This window comes from Brienomyrus brachyistius, chromosome 7, assembly GCF_023856365.1.
Source record: "Brienomyrus brachyistius isolate T26 chromosome 7, BBRACH_0.4, whole genome shotgun sequence".
In the NCBI taxonomy this organism is placed as follows: domain Eukaryota; kingdom Metazoa; phylum Chordata; class Actinopteri; order Osteoglossiformes; family Mormyridae; genus Brienomyrus; species Brienomyrus brachyistius.
In genome coordinates this window covers 24,511,702-24,534,201 of record NC_064539.1, presented here as the reverse complement: position 1 = coordinate 24,534,201, position 22,500 = coordinate 24,511,702, and the positions used below count along the sequence as shown (strand labels likewise).

General features: G+C 43.7%; 2 protein-coding genes across 10 annotated transcripts in view; one reads left to right on the top strand and one right to left on the bottom strand.

The window, feature by feature from the left end:
- The first annotated feature begins 1,479 nt into the window (after positions 1-1,479).
- On the top strand, positions 1,480-15,069 carry rnf34b (ring finger protein 34b). 3 transcript variants are annotated; one of them, XM_049018980.1, is made up of 8 exons: positions 1,480-1,637; positions 5,755-5,973; positions 7,531-8,010; positions 9,574-9,639; positions 11,313-11,523; positions 11,917-11,946; positions 12,141-12,182; positions 13,270-15,069. In XM_049018980.1, exons 1-8 carry the CDS (start codon positions 1,632-1,634, stop codon positions 13,455-13,457), a joined length of 1,242 nt encoding a protein of 413 aa, XP_048874937.1. In that variant the 5' UTR covers positions 1,480-1,631; the 3' UTR covers positions 13,458-15,069. The 3 variants fall into 3 exon arrangements, with proteins under 3 accessions (XP_048874937.1, XP_048874936.1, XP_048874938.1); XM_049018979.1 differs by having other exon boundaries at positions 11,313-11,601; XM_049018981.1 differs by lacking the exons at positions 11,917-11,946; positions 12,141-12,182.
- Positions 15,070-17,256: 2,187 nt separating this feature from the next.
- LOC125745776 (lysine-specific demethylase 2B) overlaps positions 17,257-22,500 on the bottom strand; it is a 48,153-nt gene continuing 42,909 nt past the window's right edge. For all 7 annotated transcript variants that reach the window (XM_049018967.1, XM_049018968.1, XM_049018969.1 and 4 more), the window contains 2 exons: positions 19,032-19,250; positions 17,257-18,523 (listed from right to left, as the gene is read on the bottom strand). In XM_049018967.1, the coding sequence (XP_048874924.1) occupies positions 18,342-18,523; positions 19,032-19,250 (401 nt within the window). In that variant the 3' untranslated portion in view covers positions 17,257-18,341. The remainder of the gene's footprint in view (positions 18,524-19,031; positions 19,251-22,500) is intronic.

Sequence of the window (22,500 nt, the reverse complement as noted above, 5' to 3'; positions counted from 1 at the left end):
GCAGCATTGAAGAATGATAACCATTTTGTTTCAGTCACATACAAGTATCAGCTGTGGTTACAGAACTGCAGATTTTGATCAAGAACATTTCATGGCATTGACAGTTAAGGCTCTTATGAATGCTATTATGTTCTATGATACATTTCACGTTATTGCAATATATTCCACGCTGCATCTCGGTGTGCAGAGATGAACATTTCTTCTGTACATCAGTCCCCTACATGCGATGACGTCATTGAACGAGCCGAGACGAGTTACCATGGTAATGCGTTGTGTTCGCGGAGAACCCTTCCCGCTTTGCACTCTGCCAGTCAATCGCGTTTTTTCTTTAATTGCAATACGCCAAGGCGTTGATGTTAAATGCACATGAAGCACGTTTGATAGAGACGGAATCTGAAACACGAGCGAGGAAAATTAAACTACGCAATGCATATAAAACGCACATTGCCGTCGTCTGCACAGAATATTCATAAATCAATTTAATATAGTAGTCATATAACACGCAATTTCGTTACGTATACTGACAACCTGTTGATTTTATTTTGCATGCTTAAGTGGTTAGCATTGCAAAGACTCGCAGGTACTGTTCTCAGCTCATGCTTTCAGCTTCCGATAAGATTTCACTCAAGAGCAAAACATATTGAAGGTATTACCATTCACTAAGCAAATTTATTTAAAGATAATTAAATCGGGACGAATTAACTGCATTTTCCCTTGCAGAAATAGGTCAAGGTAGGTGGAGCTTACAATTTTCCATAGTCCAAACTGGGACTTATAAAACGGGTTAAAACGCCTGCAACTCCTCCAAGCATGGCACTTTCACTATCTGCAGGTACCCTTACGATCACCTATTTAGTGCCTTAAACGTGTTGTTTTAATTCACACGACTGCTGCTCGTGCACGTGTATTGCACAAGTGCCGCACGTCGAGAAGGGAACACCGGCGCAGCTCGGCTTGCAGCTGCGGGTAGGTAGTAACCAGCTGAAAACTTGAGCCGATGATGTCATTGTTTCCCAATCCGCTTTCAGATGCATGTACTTAGGTATTTAGCCATCCGCTCATTGATACGGCGCATTCATAGGCATGCAATTGGTTCATCGAATTATTAAACGAACAATTCACCTATTAATCCAGTGTATGGCATTTCGCCATACAATTTATAGATGTGTAGGAATCAGGTCACATTTCCACAGATTGAGACACGCTTCATAAATTAACCAGACAGCGGTGACAAAATAGCCAGTTGCTCAAGTTTCATTCTCGTGGACATGTGCAAAAATCACATCTCAAAGTAACCCACTATGAAACCACATACCGCGCAAGAAGCACTGTATGTGCACTCGGAGATGCGTACAACCCTCTCCACACATGCCCACCAGCCCACACTCGGCACCGCGATGGCAAAAGTAAACGCCCCCCTCATTACCTATTCTGACAGTGATTGGCTTCTAAAGATAACCGTGCCTCTGCTCTTTCTCTGATTGGTGGGCTTCTTGCCAATTACGCTGCGGTCCTTCTACAAAATCATCGAGAGTGACGGAAAACGAAGACGTAATGGAGTGATCCGTGGTGTTCGTGTAATGGGTTATCCTCTTCATAATTTTTGGTGAATTCCGCGACCGGGAGTTGCCATGAAGGTATAGTATTCCCCTGTCACTTTGATTGAATGTTTGTTGCTGCTGCTGCTAACACTTGATTTCAACTTTCGTTTGGATTTCCAGCTGAAATGCGTTAACAAGAGTTAAGCGATGCTTATTTTGTTTTATCTTAATTACTTAGTAATGTAAATTGCAGTGTAGGGTATTTCCAGCCTCCCAGTAAGGCATTCCTTTCTGCTGGCTTGCTTATTATTAAGACAATATTTAATGAAATTGTATATCAAGTTTTTTAGTTGGCCATTCACTCGACAATGTGCTTTTTCAGTTTTATTTTATACCGGCAGTTATACTGCAAGGACTGAAATATTTATGTGCCCTATTTATGGAGTAAAGGTTCTGTTGCGTCGCACGGCGTTTGCATTGGTCGATCCAGTGATGTATAAAACGAAACGTTTTAAAGATCATTATAATCTGAAGACAAGTTGACTAGCTTTTGTGCTAAATTAACGTGCTAATATTGGTAATTTATACCACAGAAAATCTAAACGTCATCGTAATCTCCCTAGTCAGAGAGAAAATATCTTTTCTGTATTACATATTTTGTGTTTTACAATGTTTAAATGTACAAGGTTATTTCTCTTAAACAGTAGTCATGATCATTAAAATTAATAGTTCTTGTTAGTCCAGGTTTGACGACATTCATAACTTTTAGCATATGATTTGATACAAAGTTTTAGTATTTATTGGCGTTATTAAAAATAAAATCAAAGTAGCAAAATTGTCAGGCAGGGATAACTTCATAGTTATTTTGTTATATATTTGTGCATCAAGAGACACAGGATTTCGATTAAACAGTAAAACGGTTGGCGTTGTACCAGCATTATAAATAAGAGGTACGTGACAGTAGTTCATAGCTGCCATTGACTAGCTCAACAAGAAAAAGAAAACCATATAACTAAATTTGTGATTGGTTTAACTTTATAACATGCTTCGTCATTTGAACCAAATGCCTTGAAGCTACATTTCAGAGCATCCAGACTAACGCCGAAGACCAGCGCTGAGCCCATCATCTGGAAGAGTGAAAACAATCATATGTGACAATGGCGAATTATTATGTCTGTTATACAGAAGCGTGTTTTGCATTTTCATTATCATTCATGATATCTGCCACCTCCAATATCTCACGTCCCATGCATCGCGGACAACCGGTTTTTGGAAGATGCATTCTCAGACATTTAGGGTAATGTTATAGATGTTACAGTGAATTATATATTTGGTGCTGCACTTTGAAGAAATGCACTTCAAGCAGTAAACTCCCCTCTAGGCAAGAGTATGTGATGTGCCGTTGGTAGCGGAAACGTAGCAAACAAAGTTAATGAGTTTCGTTGAATGAATATCCCCTTAAATGTAAACTCAGCCGAATCATGCCGTGATCATTAATTATCTAATATGTTAACATCGGTTCAAAAAAATCTTTGATCAATAATGCTACTTTTAAAATATATTATTTTGTTTCAGTATTTTTTTCTTTATAGTAAAAGATTCGTTGCTAGGATTTAGTGGTTAAATATGAATTTGAAATATTGAAATATTTCAAATTTGAAAAGATTGAAAAGTCTAGTCACATACCGGCACAGGGACACCTTCAGGGTTGGGGGTTCGAATCCTGTCTCTGTCCATGTTGTGTGGATTTCCCCTGGATGCTGTCTGACTCCTTACTTTAGTTCCCCTGCAGTCCAAGTACATGCACTGACAATGATTTGCGTCTCTAAATTGCCCATAGTGTGACTTTCATCTGGTCCGGGGGGGACCTTCGACCTCTGCCTTGCATTGCATGTGATCAGCTCCACCAACCTGACCGGACTAAGTGGCTGGAAGAATGATGGATGGATGGATGGATGGATGATCCATTGCATGTCCTGTCAGCAGCCTGTTTTTTCCTTTTCTTGAGTATCAGAACTTCTGTCATATTAGATTTATATTGAGAAGCTGGATAATGTATCAGATAGGTGACTGGTTTAGAAACCAAATTAAAACACCAGTCCGATTTTTAATATCCCACATGGAGCTGAAGAGCAGGAATTAAATTCAATTGCCATAATATAAGAAGCTGATCGTCTATCATTTAGCCCAGTTCATTAATCATTTTTATTAGACCTTGCTGTCTTCTTGGTACCATGAGGTGGAACTGCTCTCTATAAAGTGTCCAGAAACATCAGCTTCTGAACTGTCCCATGGGCCGAGAGCAGAGTCCTGGCATTTTTGAATGGGTGGGTTTGACATGTTGATATTGTTAGTGACTGGAAGGGCGTTGCTCCAAATCCTTTGGCTGGCAGATTGATGCCATCGTCGGGCCAAATTCTGCCAGGGGCTGGCTGGCCTGACTCTGCGATAATATATATTTAATATCCATCCATTTTCCAAACCGCTTATCCTACTGGGTCGCGGGGGGTCCGGAGCCTATCCCGGAAGCAATGGGCACGAGGCAGGGAACAACCCAGGATGGGGGGCCAGCCCATCGCAGGGCACACTCACACACCATTCACACACGCATGCACACCTACGGGCAATTTAGCAACTCCAATTAGCCTCCAATTTTTGGACTGTGGGGGGAAACCGGAGTACCCGGAGGAAACCCCACAACGACATGGGGAGAACATGCAAACTCCACACACATGTGACCCAGGCGGAGATTCGAACCTGGGTCCCAGAGGTGTGAGGCAACAGTGCTAACCACTGCACCACCATGCCGCCCCCTATATTTAATATATATAATGTAAATAAAAACACTCCCCCTGTCAACAGGTTGCTTTTTATTTATTTATTTTTAAAAACAAAATTTGTTTGTCTGAGAGGAACGAGTTGGTCATCCTCATAAACAATTGCTTTTTAAATCAATGTTTAATATTATGTTTGCCTCTGGAATTGCACAGTTGGCTCTGTGTGATCTCAGCTCTTCACTGTCTGCCTTCTGGGGCCGTTTACGCTGGGGCGGGGGGGGACAAGGCGTCGCCAGTGAAGCGGCTAGCCGCTAGACACGCCACGGCGGGCAAGAGACGAGGAGGAGGAGGAGGAGGAGGAGGAGGAGGAACACACAGCCCAGGCTCGCTCTCAAGTGTCCTGTGGGTGCTCAGACGCATCCGCTGCGTGTCTCCTTTCCAGAAAACTCTCAGTGGTGGTTAAGTGTGCGGCTGACTGACTGACTGATGTTTGGGTTCTTCTGCATTTTATCCCGTCTGACATGCGACTGGTTCTGTCCCAGAGTTGCGGAAATCGCGCGCCGCGTGCTCAGTCTTCCCGCCTGTGAATTCAATCAGCCCTAATTACCGAAAGAATTTATTCATCAACAGGAACAAGTAATTACAGTACAGCACAAAAGACAGCTGCGTTTTGCTGTATTTCCCCCCACTGTCTGGAATATTTTCCATTATTAACCTTTTTGAATGAGTCGTAAACTCATTGCCTGGATGAAAATCAGCATTAAATTGTGTTTGTGGTCTTGTGTCTGGCCACCTGCTTATAATGCCCTCGGCGCTGGTCTCTCAGGAGGAAACTGAGCTGATCAGAGGTCTTCAGTGTTACTCCCGAAACGGTGCTTCCGTTATTCGCTTCGGGACGTCTACTAAAAGTTTAATGACTACTGTACTAAAAAAACCCTTTTAAAGAATGATGCCACATGATACATTTGTCAAATGCCCGCCGCGGGTGGAGAGGGAGTGGCCCGGCCTCGTCGCGCATCTCTACAACGCATTGGGTGTGGGGGGAGATTGGGGTGGGTAGAAGAGAGCAGGGGGTGCAACAAGAAAAGTGCATGATTCCCAGCTCCCCTTCGATCAGATCAGAGCAAACGGGGGCACGTCCCTGACAAGTCGTCACGTGGAAATATCATTATACGATAGATTTATCTTATCACAGCCTCTGCCAGGCCAGGCATCAGTCTCAGATAAAAATTTAAGTTACTCCTTAGTAGTTCCAAGACCAAAAATTGGCTTTCGAGGCTGTCGGGAAGCTGGGGAATGTAATCTAATGAACGGGGGGGTGAAAATAACAAGCGAGAAGGCAAGACACAGCAGCCACACTTACGTGATATTGGTGATGTCAAATCGGATGATGGTGTAAAGCTGTGCCCCCCCCACTTCCACCCCCCCCCATGCAGGCCGGGGCCTCCTCTGTGTGGGCGTCATGCTGTGGCCTGCTGAACGAGGTGATGGGTGCCGGGGCGGTCCATGGCCAGCAGCCAGGCTTCGGAGCTGGGGCGGGACCCTTCCGCTTTGCCCCCAGTGCTGCATACTCCACCTACCCGCCTGCTGCCTCCGGGCCCCTGGGACCCACCTGCAAGGCCTGTGGCCTGGAATTCTCCGTCTTTAGGAGGAAGGTGAGCAGTGACAGTCCGTCGGCTTGCCGGATCTTTTCTGATTGGATGGCGTTGTTTATTTGTACTAAATTTCCTTTGAAAAGTTGTTACAGTGAAATGGTTGCCCCAAGGGATATTTGTAAAGAGGGCAGAACAATGTACTGGAGTCTGGAGCTAGAAAGCGGTACGGTGGAGAAGGTGCAGTATTATCAGAGATTACGTTCATGCTACTTAGAACATGATTCAAAAAGGCAAGAATGATTCCATTCCTGAATGTTGCATCAAGGAATGGAAATGAATCCATTCCGGAACTGTACGCCAGCGTCTCTTCTGTGTCCTGATTGGCTAGCCAGCAGAGATGGCACGGACCCTTTCCTGCTGCTGGGAGAGGATTCATTTGGCGTGGGAGTCGGGGGTGGGGGTCGTGTCTGACCTTCAGCACTCAGCCAGCACTGTGATCTTGGTTAGCGGGGAGGCCGTCACATGACTGGCAGTTTGGGGAAGTCCAGATGCTGTGTTTAAACCACTTAATTTAAAAAGCGCCTTCATCGTGCCACCCGGGGTGGGGGGGACGTGATACTCTCCGGAGCTACCCACCGGCTGTCGGGGCCGAGACGTGGCGCAGTTTTGGCTCGGGAACCAAAACAAACACGTCTCCCTTTATTAGCTTATTATCCGAACTGCAATTGCAGCCGAGTGCTGATCTTCCTGGCAGGCGGTGTGAGGCGAGAATATCACTCATTTGTGCTAATGGTCTTAATGTCGTCCGGGGAGACGTGAGTGCGAGACCCGTACGTGAATAAATGTACAGACGTAAACAACAACTGCCACTGTAGCAGCTGCCCAGTGGGAAAAGCCCACCTTACTTGATCCATGTGGCCTGCTTGCTTGCAGTGATGGGATGAATGAGAGTCTGCACTGAGTGGGATGGTCATATGCTGTCAGGCACTTCCCACTAGTCACCTTATTGGCTCCCTTTCGCTTGATTGACAGAGCAGTCATGCCAATAGTGAGCTTCGAAGGCACCTTTCTACCACTGGTGGTGAGAAAGGATAGATCAGCCCCTCTCAGCCCCTCACGGTTGTGGTTCAGTGCTTTAAACCCTGGGCTGGCCCACAGTGTGGGACCAGTCACCTCCCAAGTTGGTGCCTCAGAGCAGCAGACGGCTGAGTTGCTGTTAGGGTTGCAATATTCTGGGAATTTTCACATTAATTCCCCTATATTCCCATTAATTCCTTGGGAAAGTCTCCAACTTGTAATATTTCCAAAATTACCCATTGAACTTCCCATGGAGTGGAAAGTTTCCAGAATCCGGCCCTTTGTAACCCTAGTTGCTGTTGGCTGACGATGATTTAAGAAGGCCTTTTAGTGGGATGAAGGTTATGGGAAGTGGATGGTTTATGATGTGGGGGGGGGGGGGGCACTTGGCAACCCTGAGCCTTGTCTTCTGGCTGAAGAATAAGCTGAAGATGCAGCCACCACACAAGCATGTCTCTTAAGTAAAAATAGTGATTGAAAACAACAAGGTGGGCTTTTTAAATTCTTGGTTTCCTTCTGTTCCTCTCACTCTCTTTCTAGCACATCTGCAGTGACTGCAAGAAGAGCTTCTGTTCCCTGTGCTCTGCACTGCAGGAGAACCTGCACAGGTGTGCCAGCTGCCACTTGCTGCACGGCACCGCTTTCCAGCGGCCGCAGCTTATGCAGCTGCGCGTCAAGGACCTGCGGCAGTACCTGCTGCTGCATGACGTCCCCACCGACACCTGCCGCGAGAAGGAGGACCTGGTCGACCTGGTGCTCTGCCACCAGAGGGCGCTGTGTGGTGAGGAGGACGAGGAAGAGGACGAGGAAGAGGAGGATGATGATGAGGATGAGGAAGATGATGATGAAGAAGATGATGATGATGATGATGATGATGATGATGATGATGATGCCAACACCAGCAGCTCACACTTACAAGCCTTCCATGTCCCGCCTCCTCGCACCTTTGAAACATCGGCGCTCTCCGCCCCTCAGGGAGACCCACTCAGCGGGACTGACAGCTCAGGGACCAATCAGCAGGTAAGATGGGATTCCATCTCGGGACAGTACGCTCACTCGGAGCCACTGGAACAGCCGTCAGAGGAGAGAGAGCAAGGTGGGTGGGATTCAGGGGTGACCTTTGACCTTCCGAGCAATAAATCCTGATTGGACCATTGTGCTTTGATGTGAAGGACAAGGAGCTTACAGGTGTGCACTATTGTTTACTGTTAGTAAGAGAACCCTAGTACCTTACAGTGATGTGAATGGCAGTGGACCCCAGCTTCTGATGATGGAAGCCTTCAGCTGCTGTTTTTTTAAACCTCCCCCCTTACGGTTCCCTGTCTAATTCCCCGAAGAATAAGCTCTGCTGCCACACAGAGAGAAGAATGTTCTGCCTCCAGATTTATTTAAATCCCCTTTTGTTGTTACAAAGAGGGGGCTCAAGACTGACTGCGCGATATGCCGGTTTGATTGGCAGCTGGAGGAAAACTGCTGAGAGCCGCCCTGTTATTCTCAGCAGTGCATGCTGGGAATGTCGCTCCATCAGGACCTCTGGTATTGCTCACTTTGAGGGGGGGGGTCCTGGGTTGTCATTAGGGTGATGGGGACTCATTAGAAGCTGCTAGGCAGTGTCTGTGTGTGGGGGGGGGGCAGGTATGAGGGGATATTACATTCTGGAGACCAGATGTCCCCCAATATCATAAAAACCTGGTATTATGACCTTGTGGGGACATTTTTGGTCCCCACAAGGGCAAACTCAATTTTATAAAAATCTGTGCATTCAGTCAAAAAGTCTTCGGGCATTTTTAGTTTTCCTTTTGTTCGGTTACTTATGCTTAAGTCATTTTTGTAATTGGGATTTTTCCCATAGAAATGAATGAACATTCCCCACAAAGATATGAATACAAATGTGTGTGTGTGTGTGTGTAAAATGCATGCTAACACTGCAGTCTGCAGGGATCCGGGACAGAAGCAGCCATCGTAAGCTTGTGCTGCATCAGACGAGTGTTAGCTGTTCACTTGCATTGTGCTTGAGAGTGAAGGCCTTCTGTCTGTCTCTAATCATAATCAAATTATATGTTGTTCACTTGGAGCAAAATGGGCTCTTTAGACAAGTGGTAAAAATGTCCTGCTAGAATTCAGCTTAAACAATTTGATACCATGAGGACAATGAAATGGGAAAAAATGGATATTCGGGCTCCTGCTCAAGGACAGAGTGAGCGGATGATGGTGGCATAAGGCTGAGTGCTCTAGGCGGGCATTGTCCTCCCGATTAGGGGCTGGTGCCTGTCGTACGCTCTGGGCTTACCGTCCAGAGGAGCGAGCACGTCTTGCTGGGCCCGGGGGAGCAGCTTAGTGAGTGCGTCGCTCCGAATGCAGGGTATGCGAGCCGGCAGTGGCGGGCAGAGTCCCCCACATGGATGGCAAAGCAGGCTCGCTAACATCTACACCACGGGAGTTTAATCCTGCTGGTTTGCATAGCTGCCCTTGTGCTTCCCTTCAGTTGTTAATGAACATGTGCTGTGTGAGCAGCCCGACTCTCCGGACCAGGGCTGAATATAACGACCCAATTCTTTTGCTTTGTGTTCTGCCCATTTGCAGGGTGAGGGAGATGGTGGTACCTCGCTCTCCCTCGTCAATGTGGGACCAGGTGGCAGGGAGCGGCAGGTAAGTAGATGAAAATTTCATTTAGGGATTATGTCGAGGGTTATAATTAAACAATTAAATATTCTTTCTGCTTCTCATATCCTGCATATTATGGGTCGCCCAGGTGCACATTGGGTAGCGCTGTGTCCTCACACATTTAGGGTTGTGGGTTCTAATCACACCTATGCTCTGTGTGGGAGGTCTTCTCCCTGTGTCGTACCAGGGTCCTCTGGGCACTCCAGTTGTCTCGTAACCCTGTATTGAATAAATGGTTGCTTTGCATCATTGTATATACCATTGTATATACCATTGTATATACCAGGGCTGGCCAATCATATCCAGAAAGGGCAAGTGCATATGCGGTATTTTGGGATAACGTTCAGGATAGCTGTTCAAACTCAGGTGTGAGAACTCGTCAGCCAATCAGTCCTCTAATTTATATTTTAATTAGGGATTTTCAGCAAAACCCTGCATTACACAACAGCCCTTCTCAGGTAAAGTTGACCATTCCCAGTATATACAGTGCAGTCAACTCCAGAAATATTCCTGAAAAATGGTAAAAATTACTCTATAAAAGGAACCACAAATGCAATGAATGAGATTTTGTGCTTAAACAATTTGGAACAAAATAAAATTTTCCTTTTTAGTAACACCATTTTCCATAAAAATATTGCCCCCCCCCTCCCCCAGATGTCAGTATTTAGTGGAGCCTCCCCTGGCGAGAATATCAAGACCGGGACCGTTCTTCCATGCAAAACTTTTCCAACTCATGGAGATTCTTGGGGTCTCTCTCTTGTGACTTCCATGCGAGTTTTGGATTGTTGTCTTGTCGGAAGACCCAACCACGGCCCAGTTTCAACCTTCTCAACCAGATTTTCGGCAAAAAATGGTCTGGTATTTACTGGAATTCATTATGCCACTGACCTTAACAACAGCCCTTGGACCCCTGGCAGCGAAACAGCCCCAAAGCATTAAAGAGCCACCACCATATTTAATCGTGGGTATGAGGTGCCCTGTTACGTATGCAGTCCCCCTTTTCCACCACACATGGCGATGGTGTGCACGGCCAAAATCCTGAATTTTTGTCTTATCGGAACACAACACATGATTGCAGTTATATCTCCAGTGTTGTTTAGCAAAGTTTAGATGCTGTGGTTTGTGTCTTGGCCCCAGAAGAGGCTTCTTTAGTGCCACTCATCAATACAGCTTCTGGTCATGGAGGTGTCATCTCACGGTTGACAGTGAATCCCTAAGATTCACCTAAACTCCGCAGTTGTGAAACTGTGACCAGCCTCCTTGCTTCTCTTAGCATCCTGCTCACTGTTCATGGGAGCAATGTGCAGATGCATCCCCTTCCTGGAATATTTTCAGCAGGTCCATGCTTTTCACTTCTTTATTATGGCCCTGATTGTGCTTACTGGTAATGCCTCATTTTATCCATGTTGATGGATGAGAAAAGGATTTTTCCTGTGTGTTACCTCATATATATACCCCAGTGAAACAGGAAATGGCCAAAGAACATTTCTGGAATATTAGAATGATTGTACGTATTATCTAAATTTAAATTAATGTTTTTGTTCACTTCTTTGAGGGGTGCCATTATTTCTGGAGTTGATTGTAGTGTGAGCGATACGTGTTTTTTTTTTAGACCATGATCACATGCTGCTGCCACCCCCTTCTCGACCCTGCCCCAGCCCCAACAGGCTAGCCCCCTGGGCCGCAAGCGCCCGCAAGCCTCTCTTTCGGACCTCTCCAGTGAGCAGGACATTGAGGGCCTGACGGTCCGGCAGCTCAAAGAGATCCTGGCCTGCAACTTCGTCAGCTACTCTGGCTGCTGCGAGAAGTGGGAGCTGATGGAGCGCGTGGGCCGGCTGTACCGCGAGGCTGAGCACAACAGGAAGTCCAGTGAGAGGCCCCGCCCACCCACCAAATTGCATGTTCTCATTGGCTGGTCCTATATCAGTGGGAGGAATTATGCCACATGTACTGTCCTATACTGATTATTCCAATCACTGCTAGGTCCATCTAGCTCCAATTATCAGGCATCATTAATCGCACTTTATTCATCATGCATTAATCACCCTGAACACCCTGTTCTCCCCTTTCTTAACTACAGAGATTGCTTCTGTTGCTGTCTGGTATAATGTGACCCATTTTCACAGTGCACGGATTATTACTAATTTCCACCTTCTGCTGGGATTTCTAAAGTAGAGTGTGTAGATGTTCCTAATTAAAGCTTTATCAAGAGCATAGATCATCACTAACCAAACCTCTATTGTCCCCCCCCCCCCCCCCCAGTGGAGAATGTCAGTCATGGCATGAGTGCAGGTAAGCCATGTCTAGGCTACTGGTGATTATTCTTAAAATCCACATCAACATCTGAAAAGACCTTTTGTTGTAGAGATTTTTAAACATTGCCTTTCAAAAAATGTCAGCAAGTTTGTCTTTGGTACCGGCTGGATTTTAAGAGCAGTTCAAGGTGGGGTGACTCACACGATGACTTCACTCCTTCTCCCAAACAGTAGTAGCATTTCCCTCCTCTCTCTGCACTGCTGCAATTGTAGGTAAGCCCCTGGGAAGCCATCGCATGTGCTGCGGCATTTACCGTCGTCTTGTGGAAACTTGCCCAGATGTTGTCGTTATCTTCTGCATGCCTGTCTGTAAATGTGCACAAGTAATACATGCATTATGGTACACGAGGAAACGTCTGTAAGGCAGCATACATCCATGCTACAATAATCTGTAGGTGCTTAATAAGTATGCGCTTATTAAGATGTGCAGTATGCGGTATGCAATGCTGTTAATAGTGCATACTCTCGCTATGACATCATTCCTCGTCGCCGTGTGTATTGGCGTACAAGGCACACGATGAGTCATGGAGGTTCACGCTGAGAATTTCAGCGTTGTGTCCCCCCCCCCCCCCCCCCCCCCGTTCTCTGCTCTCCCTCCCACTCATGCCCAATTGACAGTGTATTTATTTAGCTGTTACTCGTGCTGTGTGTGGCACGCCTGTTCACTTGTGTTGAGCTCCGTGAATGGAGCCCGGCACGATCCTCCTAGCCTTGCCGTTTCATTGGCCGTTGAAATGATCGCGGCTTCAGCACGTGGCCGTCTGAATGCCTCCATTTTTCTAAGCACGGTCCAAGGAGACTCTCTGAGCAGGAGTACCCTTCAGAAACTCTCTCCCGGCCTGCATGCCGGATAGGCACAGAGTCGGATAGGCGGCAAGGCGCTGCATGTAACTTGCAAGCTCTGCAGTTTGTAATTGGCTTTTTGAAGCACCCTCAAACTACTGCTTAGTCTCCAACATGGTGCTTGTGGACCGTAATAAACACAGATGACTTTTTATCGCCCAAGGATCCAATTTTAAATGAGTTTTGGTTGTGGAAGTGGCAGGAGGGATCTTGCATATAATTCATGGCACTTATCGTTTTGCTAAAACCACTTCTGGTTCCCCTAAACCACCTCCTGTGTTGGCAGCTGTCTGTGGTGTTGGTAGTTATTACGGTCATCACAATAGCGTCTAAGAACAAGGCTGCAGATCGATATTCTTCATCTCACATTTGTCAGGGTCACATTTGTCTTGATCACGTGACCTGCGCTGCTATGTGTGTGACTGCTAGCCTAACACCACTGATCCTTCTTTTCCAGGTGGGACCAAACCACAGCTGGCCAGCCAGGATGACAGCCTGTGCCGCATCTGCATGGACGCTATGATCGACTGCGTGCTGCTGGAGTGTGGTCACATGGTTACCTGCACCAAATGCGGCAAGCGTATGAGCGAGTGCCCCATCTGCAGGCAGTATGTGGTGCGCGCTGTACATGTCTTCAAGGCCTAGCTCCACCCCCACGCCCCCTTACTGGTACCTTGCTAGCCTCCTGACAGCTTCCACTTCTGTTTCCTCTGGACAGTCGTGGCTCCACGTTGGCAAACAGGCCCCATCTCCCTGTTTTTCAGTTTTGTTTTTTTTTTAAACCCAGCTTCCTCTCCCTCCTTTTCCCACAGCAGCGGTGTGACTCGGTCTGCTTTAAATTTCTCAATTATTGCTGCAGACCCGGGTGTGGAAAACCGGGGCGATAATGGATTAGGCCGCAACTCCCATCACGGGCAGGAACTGATGTGGGATCTCACGCCTCGAGTCCATGCACCCTGCCTCTGTGGGAGAGTCTGCCATGACTTCTAGTCTTGGTTTAGTCTGTGTTCATAACTGTGGGTGTGATTATTTTGTATTTATTATATTTATGTATTTTTATTTAAAGGGATGGCACCATGCTGCATTTCTGAGCTCACTGTTTTTACATCGGAATGTAAAGATATTTAAATGTACATGTAGCTCTATCACCCCTCCCAAATCTCACCACATGAGCTGCTGCACTTACTGACCGAAGACCAGCTACTGTTCAGAGGCTGGGGTGTGACCTCTGTGCCAAACTACGGATGTGTGTGCATCTACGTCAGGTGTTTAAGTCTGTGTCTTTCTGGAATGTTACACTGTACAGGTCTACAGGTCTCTCCTGTTGGGGAGCAGAGGCCGGAAAGAGGAATCTAAACCAAATATGGCCGACATGCATGAACAGTTGGGTCATGGTTCCACTGCACTGTTGTCCCAACATGTTAGACAGGCTGGTTATGAGAGTGTAATGCTCTCCTCGTGGGTGGTGTGGCTGATCAGTTACTCACAGTGAGAGAAGCGAGAGAGGAGCTTTGTCTTGATGTTGGGGAAAACCCCAGTGATTCACTTTCACCCTCAACTTTTTTTGTATTTTTTTGTGTTTAGAACAAGGCTTCTCACCCTGGTGAAGTGATCGATAGCAATTAAATGGGGGACTTTGTGTCCTGGGACTCAAATGAGGTCCAGTCTACATTGCTGGGCAATAGTAGGAGAAATGAGATTTCAGAAGCTATGGTGAGTGGGATTATTTTGCTGTCAGTCAATGCCTGGTTTAAGCCAATGAGAAGCAGGATCAATCTGTGATTGACAGCAAAACGATTCCACCCACATGTGGTCTTTTGAAAGCTGAATATTCCTCAACAAATATATTAGATGCCAGGCAGAAAGTGATAGTGACAGCCATGCCGTACTGTTATTCCGTTGTAGCAATAGCATAGCTCTCTTGTGCTTTCCACCAGCCTCATTGTTAGTTTTTTTTTAAAGGAAGTATGGAAGAAAGAGAGAACAGGTGCTAAATATAGACTTTTCTGCCTCCTGGTGCAAGGTATTTTGTGACTGTGCATTTGTTTTGATATTAGCAGAAATATTTATATGGATTTTCTTTTGAAATTGATCAATTCCAAGAGTTCTCAAGTGATTTGTTCAAGCATGTAAAAAAAAAAGAAAGTTTATTTTTGGAGTTGAGAGAACCTTCAGATGTATTATATTTGCAGTAGATATGTTTAGTTTTCTTTAAAATCTTTAATGAACTAATCAGAGCTCTAAGTTGTTTGATCATGCATAGAATTTGCATAATTATATAAAGTATATTGCTGTAAAATTGCATATCATTATTCGTATCATTAGAGATGTGCACTATGTATATTTTTTCCATTTAATAAGAATGTCCAGAACCTATTTTGAGTGTTATTCTGATTAGCCTGCCATTGAGTTAAACTGTACTGCTCAGTGGTTAGAGAATATTGCGGATTTGATCTGGTGTCTCTCACTAGACATCAGGGCTTACATCAGTCTTCAAAAGTCCACGTTGCTTGTCTTAACCGAAGTTTAGATTGTCGCAGTTCCCCCCCCCCCCTCCTTAATTTGAAACTAACATCCAACAGTTACACATGGACAACTATAAAAAGCACTGTGTACTTATGTATGTCTGTATATAGAATACAAGACAACTGATGCTGCTATCTTCTCAAAGATGTCACTCACAGGCAACTAGTCACAGAGCGCGTGTCGCGGCTCGGGACCGGCCCCCCTCCCCACCGATCCCCCTGAAGGGTGTACTTTGAGCAAACAGTGTCGTGAAGATCTGGTCTTTGTATTTTGGAATGTTGAACTTTTTATTTTGGTAATTTTAAAAATAAAAAAAAAGACTTTAATAAATATACAGTAACTTGACTAAATTACAGTATGTTGTCCTCATTCACACACAAATAAAAAAAATAAAAAATCACCATAACTTACAAAGAGAGCACCACTCTGTGGTGGCACAGCAGAACAGGTGTCTTGTGGTCTGATTTGTTGTTGCACGTGGACGGGAAGTCAGCCTTACACTCTGTTCATCGGCAGATGCCCCTCTGGCTTCCTCTCGCCCCTGTTTGACCATGACACCGTTTTGTGTTCAGTTGGCCGCGATTCAGACAGTGTGACAAAACTGCTGCACTTTACACTCAAAAAACAAATTAAGATTTTCCTGCCTCAATATCATACAAAACAGACCCAGATGATTACTAAGTGGGAGTGGTCTTATTCAGTATTTTAGTTATCGAAGCACAAGAGAGGTTCTGCGCAGCTGATGACCTAGGGATGTGATCCAGAGTTCTCTCAGGCTGCCTAAGCCTGTCCCATGCCGCCCAGCTCCCGCTTGACTCTGAAGGGGGCTTAAATTCCTGCTGGGTGAAGAGCACCAACCTCGCAAAGAGGCTAAAGACTGGAGTTTTTCCCCGCTTCATGTGGCCAGCTTTGGCTGGGGAGGTGAGGGGTGGAAGTGACAGACGTCCGTGTGCTGGTCCGTCAACCCTGCCATGGGGGTGGGTAATACTGTCCAAAATAAGCACTTGCACAAAGATCCTTCATTGTACACCTGCGCCACCAGGCTTGTCATCTGCCAGACGGTCTCCTGATTCGGGTCAGACTCCGGGGACACCTTGTTCTGGGAAGTGTAGTCACTTGGGGAAAGTGGGCTGGACGGGGTTCAGACAGGCCCTGTGTGGCTCCCACTGCTTTTCCCATGTACCCGTACCACATGCAACAATATCGATGGCAACACATGTACACAGCATTCTGTTAAAGCCTTGACTTAAAAAAAAAAATACTTTGTATTTAAATATGACTTATGTATTTTAACATCAATTACTTTGACACAACATGACTTATTGAGCCTTTGTTTAAAATAAAGGATGTATGTATATATAACTTTTTAAACAAAGTAGAGCTTGTTTAAAGTTGACATACTGCATAGAATTCTGCTCAGATCAAGGACTCAGACGTTAGTTTTTCCCAAAGTAAACGATTGCTCACAAAGAGAAAGACATATTTGGAAAAAAACATACATAATTAGGTCACCTTAAGCTTTGAGGACAGATGTAGCTCTTGCTGTTTTTACTATTATGGATGCTCCAGGTGGTTCCAAATTCTTTATTGCCTAATTATCTTTAGATTGTCTTATTCAGGTATTTCACTGGAGAGATACTTCACAGACTGAAATTTGTGAAATATTAATTTTTTTCCAGGGTATAGATATTATGCAGAGCTAACATACATAGGTGTCATCACCATATGACTTCCCACTGACATACAGCACCCCAGCCCTCCCCCCCCCCCCACCCCCCGCGGAAAAAAAACATTAACATTTTAAGATATACTCTGTGTAACATATTCCAACATCAACACCTTACACTGCATGACACTTACGGTTAGCATTCTTTAAGGGATGCCATGAATTCTTGCAAAAAAGCATGCAAGACAATACTGGGGCACAAATAAAGTTTATATTAAAAAAAGGTTTTTAAAACAAGTTAGCCATTCTACGCTAAGCTGCTGTGTGTTATGCCAACATTTCTGAATGACCAAGGCCCCTAACAAGAACAACCCGGCAAACCTCCCCATATAAATATCTGATAAACCTTGGAAAAAAATAGTTATATTTATTCATGTCAAACAGTGCAAATCGTCTTCCCCCCACCCCCCAGATTCCCCAGGTATAAACACATTGAAATAGACTGAGTAATACATAGTAATTTGAAAAAGGTGAAGTACCTCTGTACTGGTAAATCGGAACACCCACGTCAGATAAAACAACACGGCATAAATTAATACGCAACACCTCCATGGGAACCAGCTACTACAGGCATCACTCTTAAGTACAATTTAAAGTCAGCCCAAGGAAAACAACGATGCAGATTGAATATTGTCAATTAAACGAGACGACAGTGCATTCAATACTGCATACGCTGGAGCTTGAAACACTTTGATACAAAAATATTTCTGAATAATGCATGAGGTTTGCATTGTAACAAAAAAAAACTTGGTAAACAAAGTTTTCAAAAAAAATTACAATAAACAGACCAACTCTGGTCATTTCTGTTTCTGAAACATTGTGGCTGTTTTAAACAAGATAATGTTGATACAATTGTAACAAAAAGAAATTTAAAAAGGAAACATAAAAACATGCTATTTTTTTCAGAGCAGAGTCCAGTTCGGTCTTCTGTACACAGTTAATATTACATCATGGACAAACTCACCAGCTTTAGCAGCACAAACGATCACACGCAAATTCCTTGAGTATCGAGGGGGAGACTTCAGCACTGAAAACAAAATGCTTGCATTTCGCTCACTTTTTCCTACACAATTTAAACTTAATGTTCATCTTTTTAAATGTCTTTTTAATGATTGTTCATTTTCTGTGACCAAAAACAAAAATATCCCCCACGTAAAAAAACATCAATAAATAAATGAAAAAACAAACAAATAAACAAACCTCATTTTGGAAACAACACACTGCTGGTTGCACCGAGTCTCCTCTGTACAATTAGTCTCTAAAGGCCCCAGCAAGAACTAGCTGATCTTCTGCAGGAGTTTCTCCTCTACAAGTCCAAACTGCACGCTGACGCTCATTTCTGCTATGAACCTCTCACAGCCCTCCCTGGTCACCTGCTTGCAGAAGCGCAGGTCGATGTGGCAGATGCTCCCACAACGTTTGAAGTAGGCCAGAGACTGGTCCGTGACCCTGTTGCACACTACGGAAGGAGAAGGGAGGGCCCAGAGTTATGGACATGTCTGTGTGCATCACAAAGGGAGAGTTAGGCACACCAGCTGCTTTCATGGCAGTCTGCATATACACCAGGGTGTAAAAGAGCAGACGACCATGTTCAAACCGTAGAGACGGTCACATACTTCCTCTTTAACAAAGTGATGACAGCAAGGCGTATTGACAGGGGAAACATAACACTGACCTATCAACTAGTATCTGACTGACGTTTGGTAGGTAACCGGGCTGAGTCATGTTGACAGACAAGCGGAGTGTTTTGTGACATTATAAAAAAGCTTATTTCGATAATGATGAATACCAAATAAAAAGATCCAATCTATATATGTTCTAAATACTGCTCACAAACTCTTTACTGCAGGATGGTGTTTTTGAGTAGGGAACAAACGTATTACAGACATGTACTACGTAAGGACCTAATCAGGCACCCCATACAGCGCAGAGCGCTGATGATGGAGGCCTCTCTGATAGCCTCCTACCTGACAGGTTGATTTCCGTCAGAGAATCGCGAGTCGTTGTGCCTGCAGCCGTCAGGATGTTGACTGACTGATCTGTGATGTGGTTGCAGTAGCTGAGGTCTAGCCGGGCCAACAGGGGCATGTGGCGGATGATAAGGCGGAGCGAGGCGTCTGTGATGTCCAGGCCTGCCAGACGCAGGTCCACTAGGTTGCGCAGTTTGCTCCTGTTGTCCATTTGACCTGGAAATGGAGACAGTGAGATTCCTTTTTCCCATGAATTCAGTGCCAAGAAAGAAGCTATTGTTCTGGATGAAGGTGAGTGGGAAGAAAACTGCACAGTATTATCTACTACAAATCCAATCTATCCCTAAAACAATGATTACAATGACATACACTTATCTGTTCATTTTGTAATTTGAAGATCAATTTGAACATATATGGTATACGTTTTATACAGTTTAATTTTTAAAAGAGAAGTGATAACATCAGGGGTGTCACGCATTCCCTTTTGTTTGAGGGGGTGCACATAGACTCCATAGCCTAGTACATACACCTCAGCCTAAATGAGAAAGCATGTAAGGAATTTAGAAATCTGATGTTTTACAAAATCAATAAGAACATTAAGCATATACAATTATTCGTCACTACCAATGTAAAATGACTGTCAGTGTGAACGTGAAATTATACATTTGAAAGCGGTGTTTTACATAGTGATGCACCGCTAAGAAAATTTCTGGCCAATATCAATAGCTGATTATTCGAAAATTGACACCAATACCAAAACTGATTATTTGGGAAGTTCTATTTAAATAAGTTTAAAGGGACACTCCATACAAATAAATTAAAAAAATTAATTACATTGCAAAAATATTTAAAAGACTCTGGCATACCACAACAGTCCCAGAGAACTATATTTTATAACTGTATACATCTTATTTATTTATAACATTTAAAACAGAGAAGGGCTGATCATCAAGTGTGATAAATTCTGATGATAAAGTACTATGATAAAGTAACATATGTTTATATTTTGATTTCACACTCTCAACACTCAATTTTCTTTTGCTATCAAACACTTGCATTACTGCTGGAATAGCGTTATTCGGCAGTACTGCAGCCTTCCTTACTGGAATTAGTTTTTCAGAAACTCTTCATACTCTTCACTGTCTTGCCCTAAGGTGAGCAATCAAGTTTGTTGTGTTTTTTTAGTAGATCCTTCTCGTGAAATTTTAGAAGAACGATGTTTGCCAAATGTATTTCTAACATTTTCGCTAACTAAAATAATTCCACACAGCAGACATTTTTCCATCTGTTTAGTGTGCGGGTGTGCAGAGGAATATAGGTGACCATTTTAAAGAGAATTATTAGTGGTAAATATCAGCTCATTTTTAACCATCGGCCAATGGCTGATTGCTGCTGCATCAGCTGATGCCGATAGCTGGCTAATACAATCGGTTCATCTTTAGTTTTAAACAGCGTTTAGGCTCAGCTACATAACTAAAACACCATCTATTTTTTTGTGAATTACATTCTGCCAAGCTACAGATATGCAAAATATTGTTTCAATAGCTTGACAGTTAAACTAGGTTTTGTAGCGGTGTGCTATGCTTACTTTTAGCAAACAGTACAATGACACAATATGATACTGTGAATCTAACCAGAACCTTCATATACAGTCGTCAGCATTAGCCTAGGATACACATCAACATATGTTTCAGATACTTACTACACCTCTACTTCGAGGGGGCAGCCTAACAGTCCAACTTTTTCAAGACTTTATTTCAAGTTTAGTCCAGACAGTTCCTAGTAAAAACCAGAGGTGGAGATTTCAGGTCCAGAGAGAACAAATGTAGACCAAGATTTTGTTTCAACCAACCAGCTGAGAAATAAAGAGTCAAAGACACAGAGGACTCAGCTGGTTGGTTGAAACAAAATATTGGTCTATATTTATGCTCTTTGGACCTGAAACCTCCACCTCAGATAAAAACAATGGGTGGGGTGTGCTCTATTCTAAAGGGTACGCACCTTATACCAGACGAATCAATGAGTTCAGTGCACACTAGTAGGGGATAGGGAGTGTGAGAATATATGATACTAAATCTACTGACGTGTATAAGAAATGACATACAAATAAGCTGTGCTTCGTTTACAACACTTGTATCGTTGATACAAATTAATTATCGATACGATAAAAATCAAACTTCCGAAAAAACTGACAGACACACGGCCCTTCAGCTTCATGTGTGTAACCATCTGAGCCCCGGGGAAGAGATGTGCGTTAACACTGCAGCTTGCCAAAAGCCTTTCCCAAGATGGAAAACTCCAGCCTAGCTTCTAGGGCTGCCATGATTGGTCAACGCAGTCAATGACATCTACGCTAAAAATGCGTCGACATCAATATTTTAAATCAATATTATATATATATATATATATATATTTTTTTTTTTTTATTTTATTTAAATGACATTACCATTATGATTTCTAAAATGCTTCAATTCATTATAACAAACGCTTTCATTTAATATCACTAAATAAACTTCAGTTCAAATTATCACAAAACAAAAACGTGGTCTTACACTTTGCAAAGTTCAATGGCATACAGGGGAATGTCAGAAGAGAAAACACAGGTGGCAGAATAAACAAAACCACAGTAAATGTTGTCTATTCATGTTTATTACCATTAGTACGGACAGCTTTTTAATATCTTTTGTCCTTGCAGCTGTTGAATACACTCATTATTGAAGGCATAAAGACATAAAGCCTGCTACCTTAGAATCTCCGGTGAATAAGTGTTTGAGAAAATGTTTAGGCTAAAATCTGGTCTTATTGTATGTGAACTGACAGTGCCATTGTGTGTTTGTGCGCATTGGGTTGTTAGGACCAGTGCTACTATCGTAAACTAAAACTGAAACGAAAACAGACACTAAATAAAAGAAAATAATTTGTGAACTGAAATACAAATGAAAACTATATTTAGAGAAAACGTGTTGGACTTTAATCAGCAAAAAGCAGCACCACATCACGGATATCTTTTTTTCCCCTTGTTTATCCACAATATCTCCTCTTTTAAAAGATGGTGGGGTTACTGAGCTGTCCTTTTCTTGACTTCAGTGCTTATCGATTCCATGATTTACCAAAACAGTCACATCTGGTATGCTCCACTAACCAAATTTAATATGCATGAGGATGCACAAAATTTATGCAGATAACTAACTTTTGGGCATCGCAATACACATCTCGTTAATATTTTAGACATACTACTAATTTACTTATTGAATTGTGAGTGAAAATAATGTTTGTATAGTGCCGAAAACCTGACATCCATTATCTGATACGCTGCAGAAACATACAGTTTGTTGTTGTCAGAATAAAATTAAACTATCCATTTGATTTTCTGGTGGAAAATTAATCGTTTAGATTAATCGACCAATCGGTAAAATGGTCGACAGATTAATCCATAGAAAATTAGTCATTAGTGGCAGTCCTACTG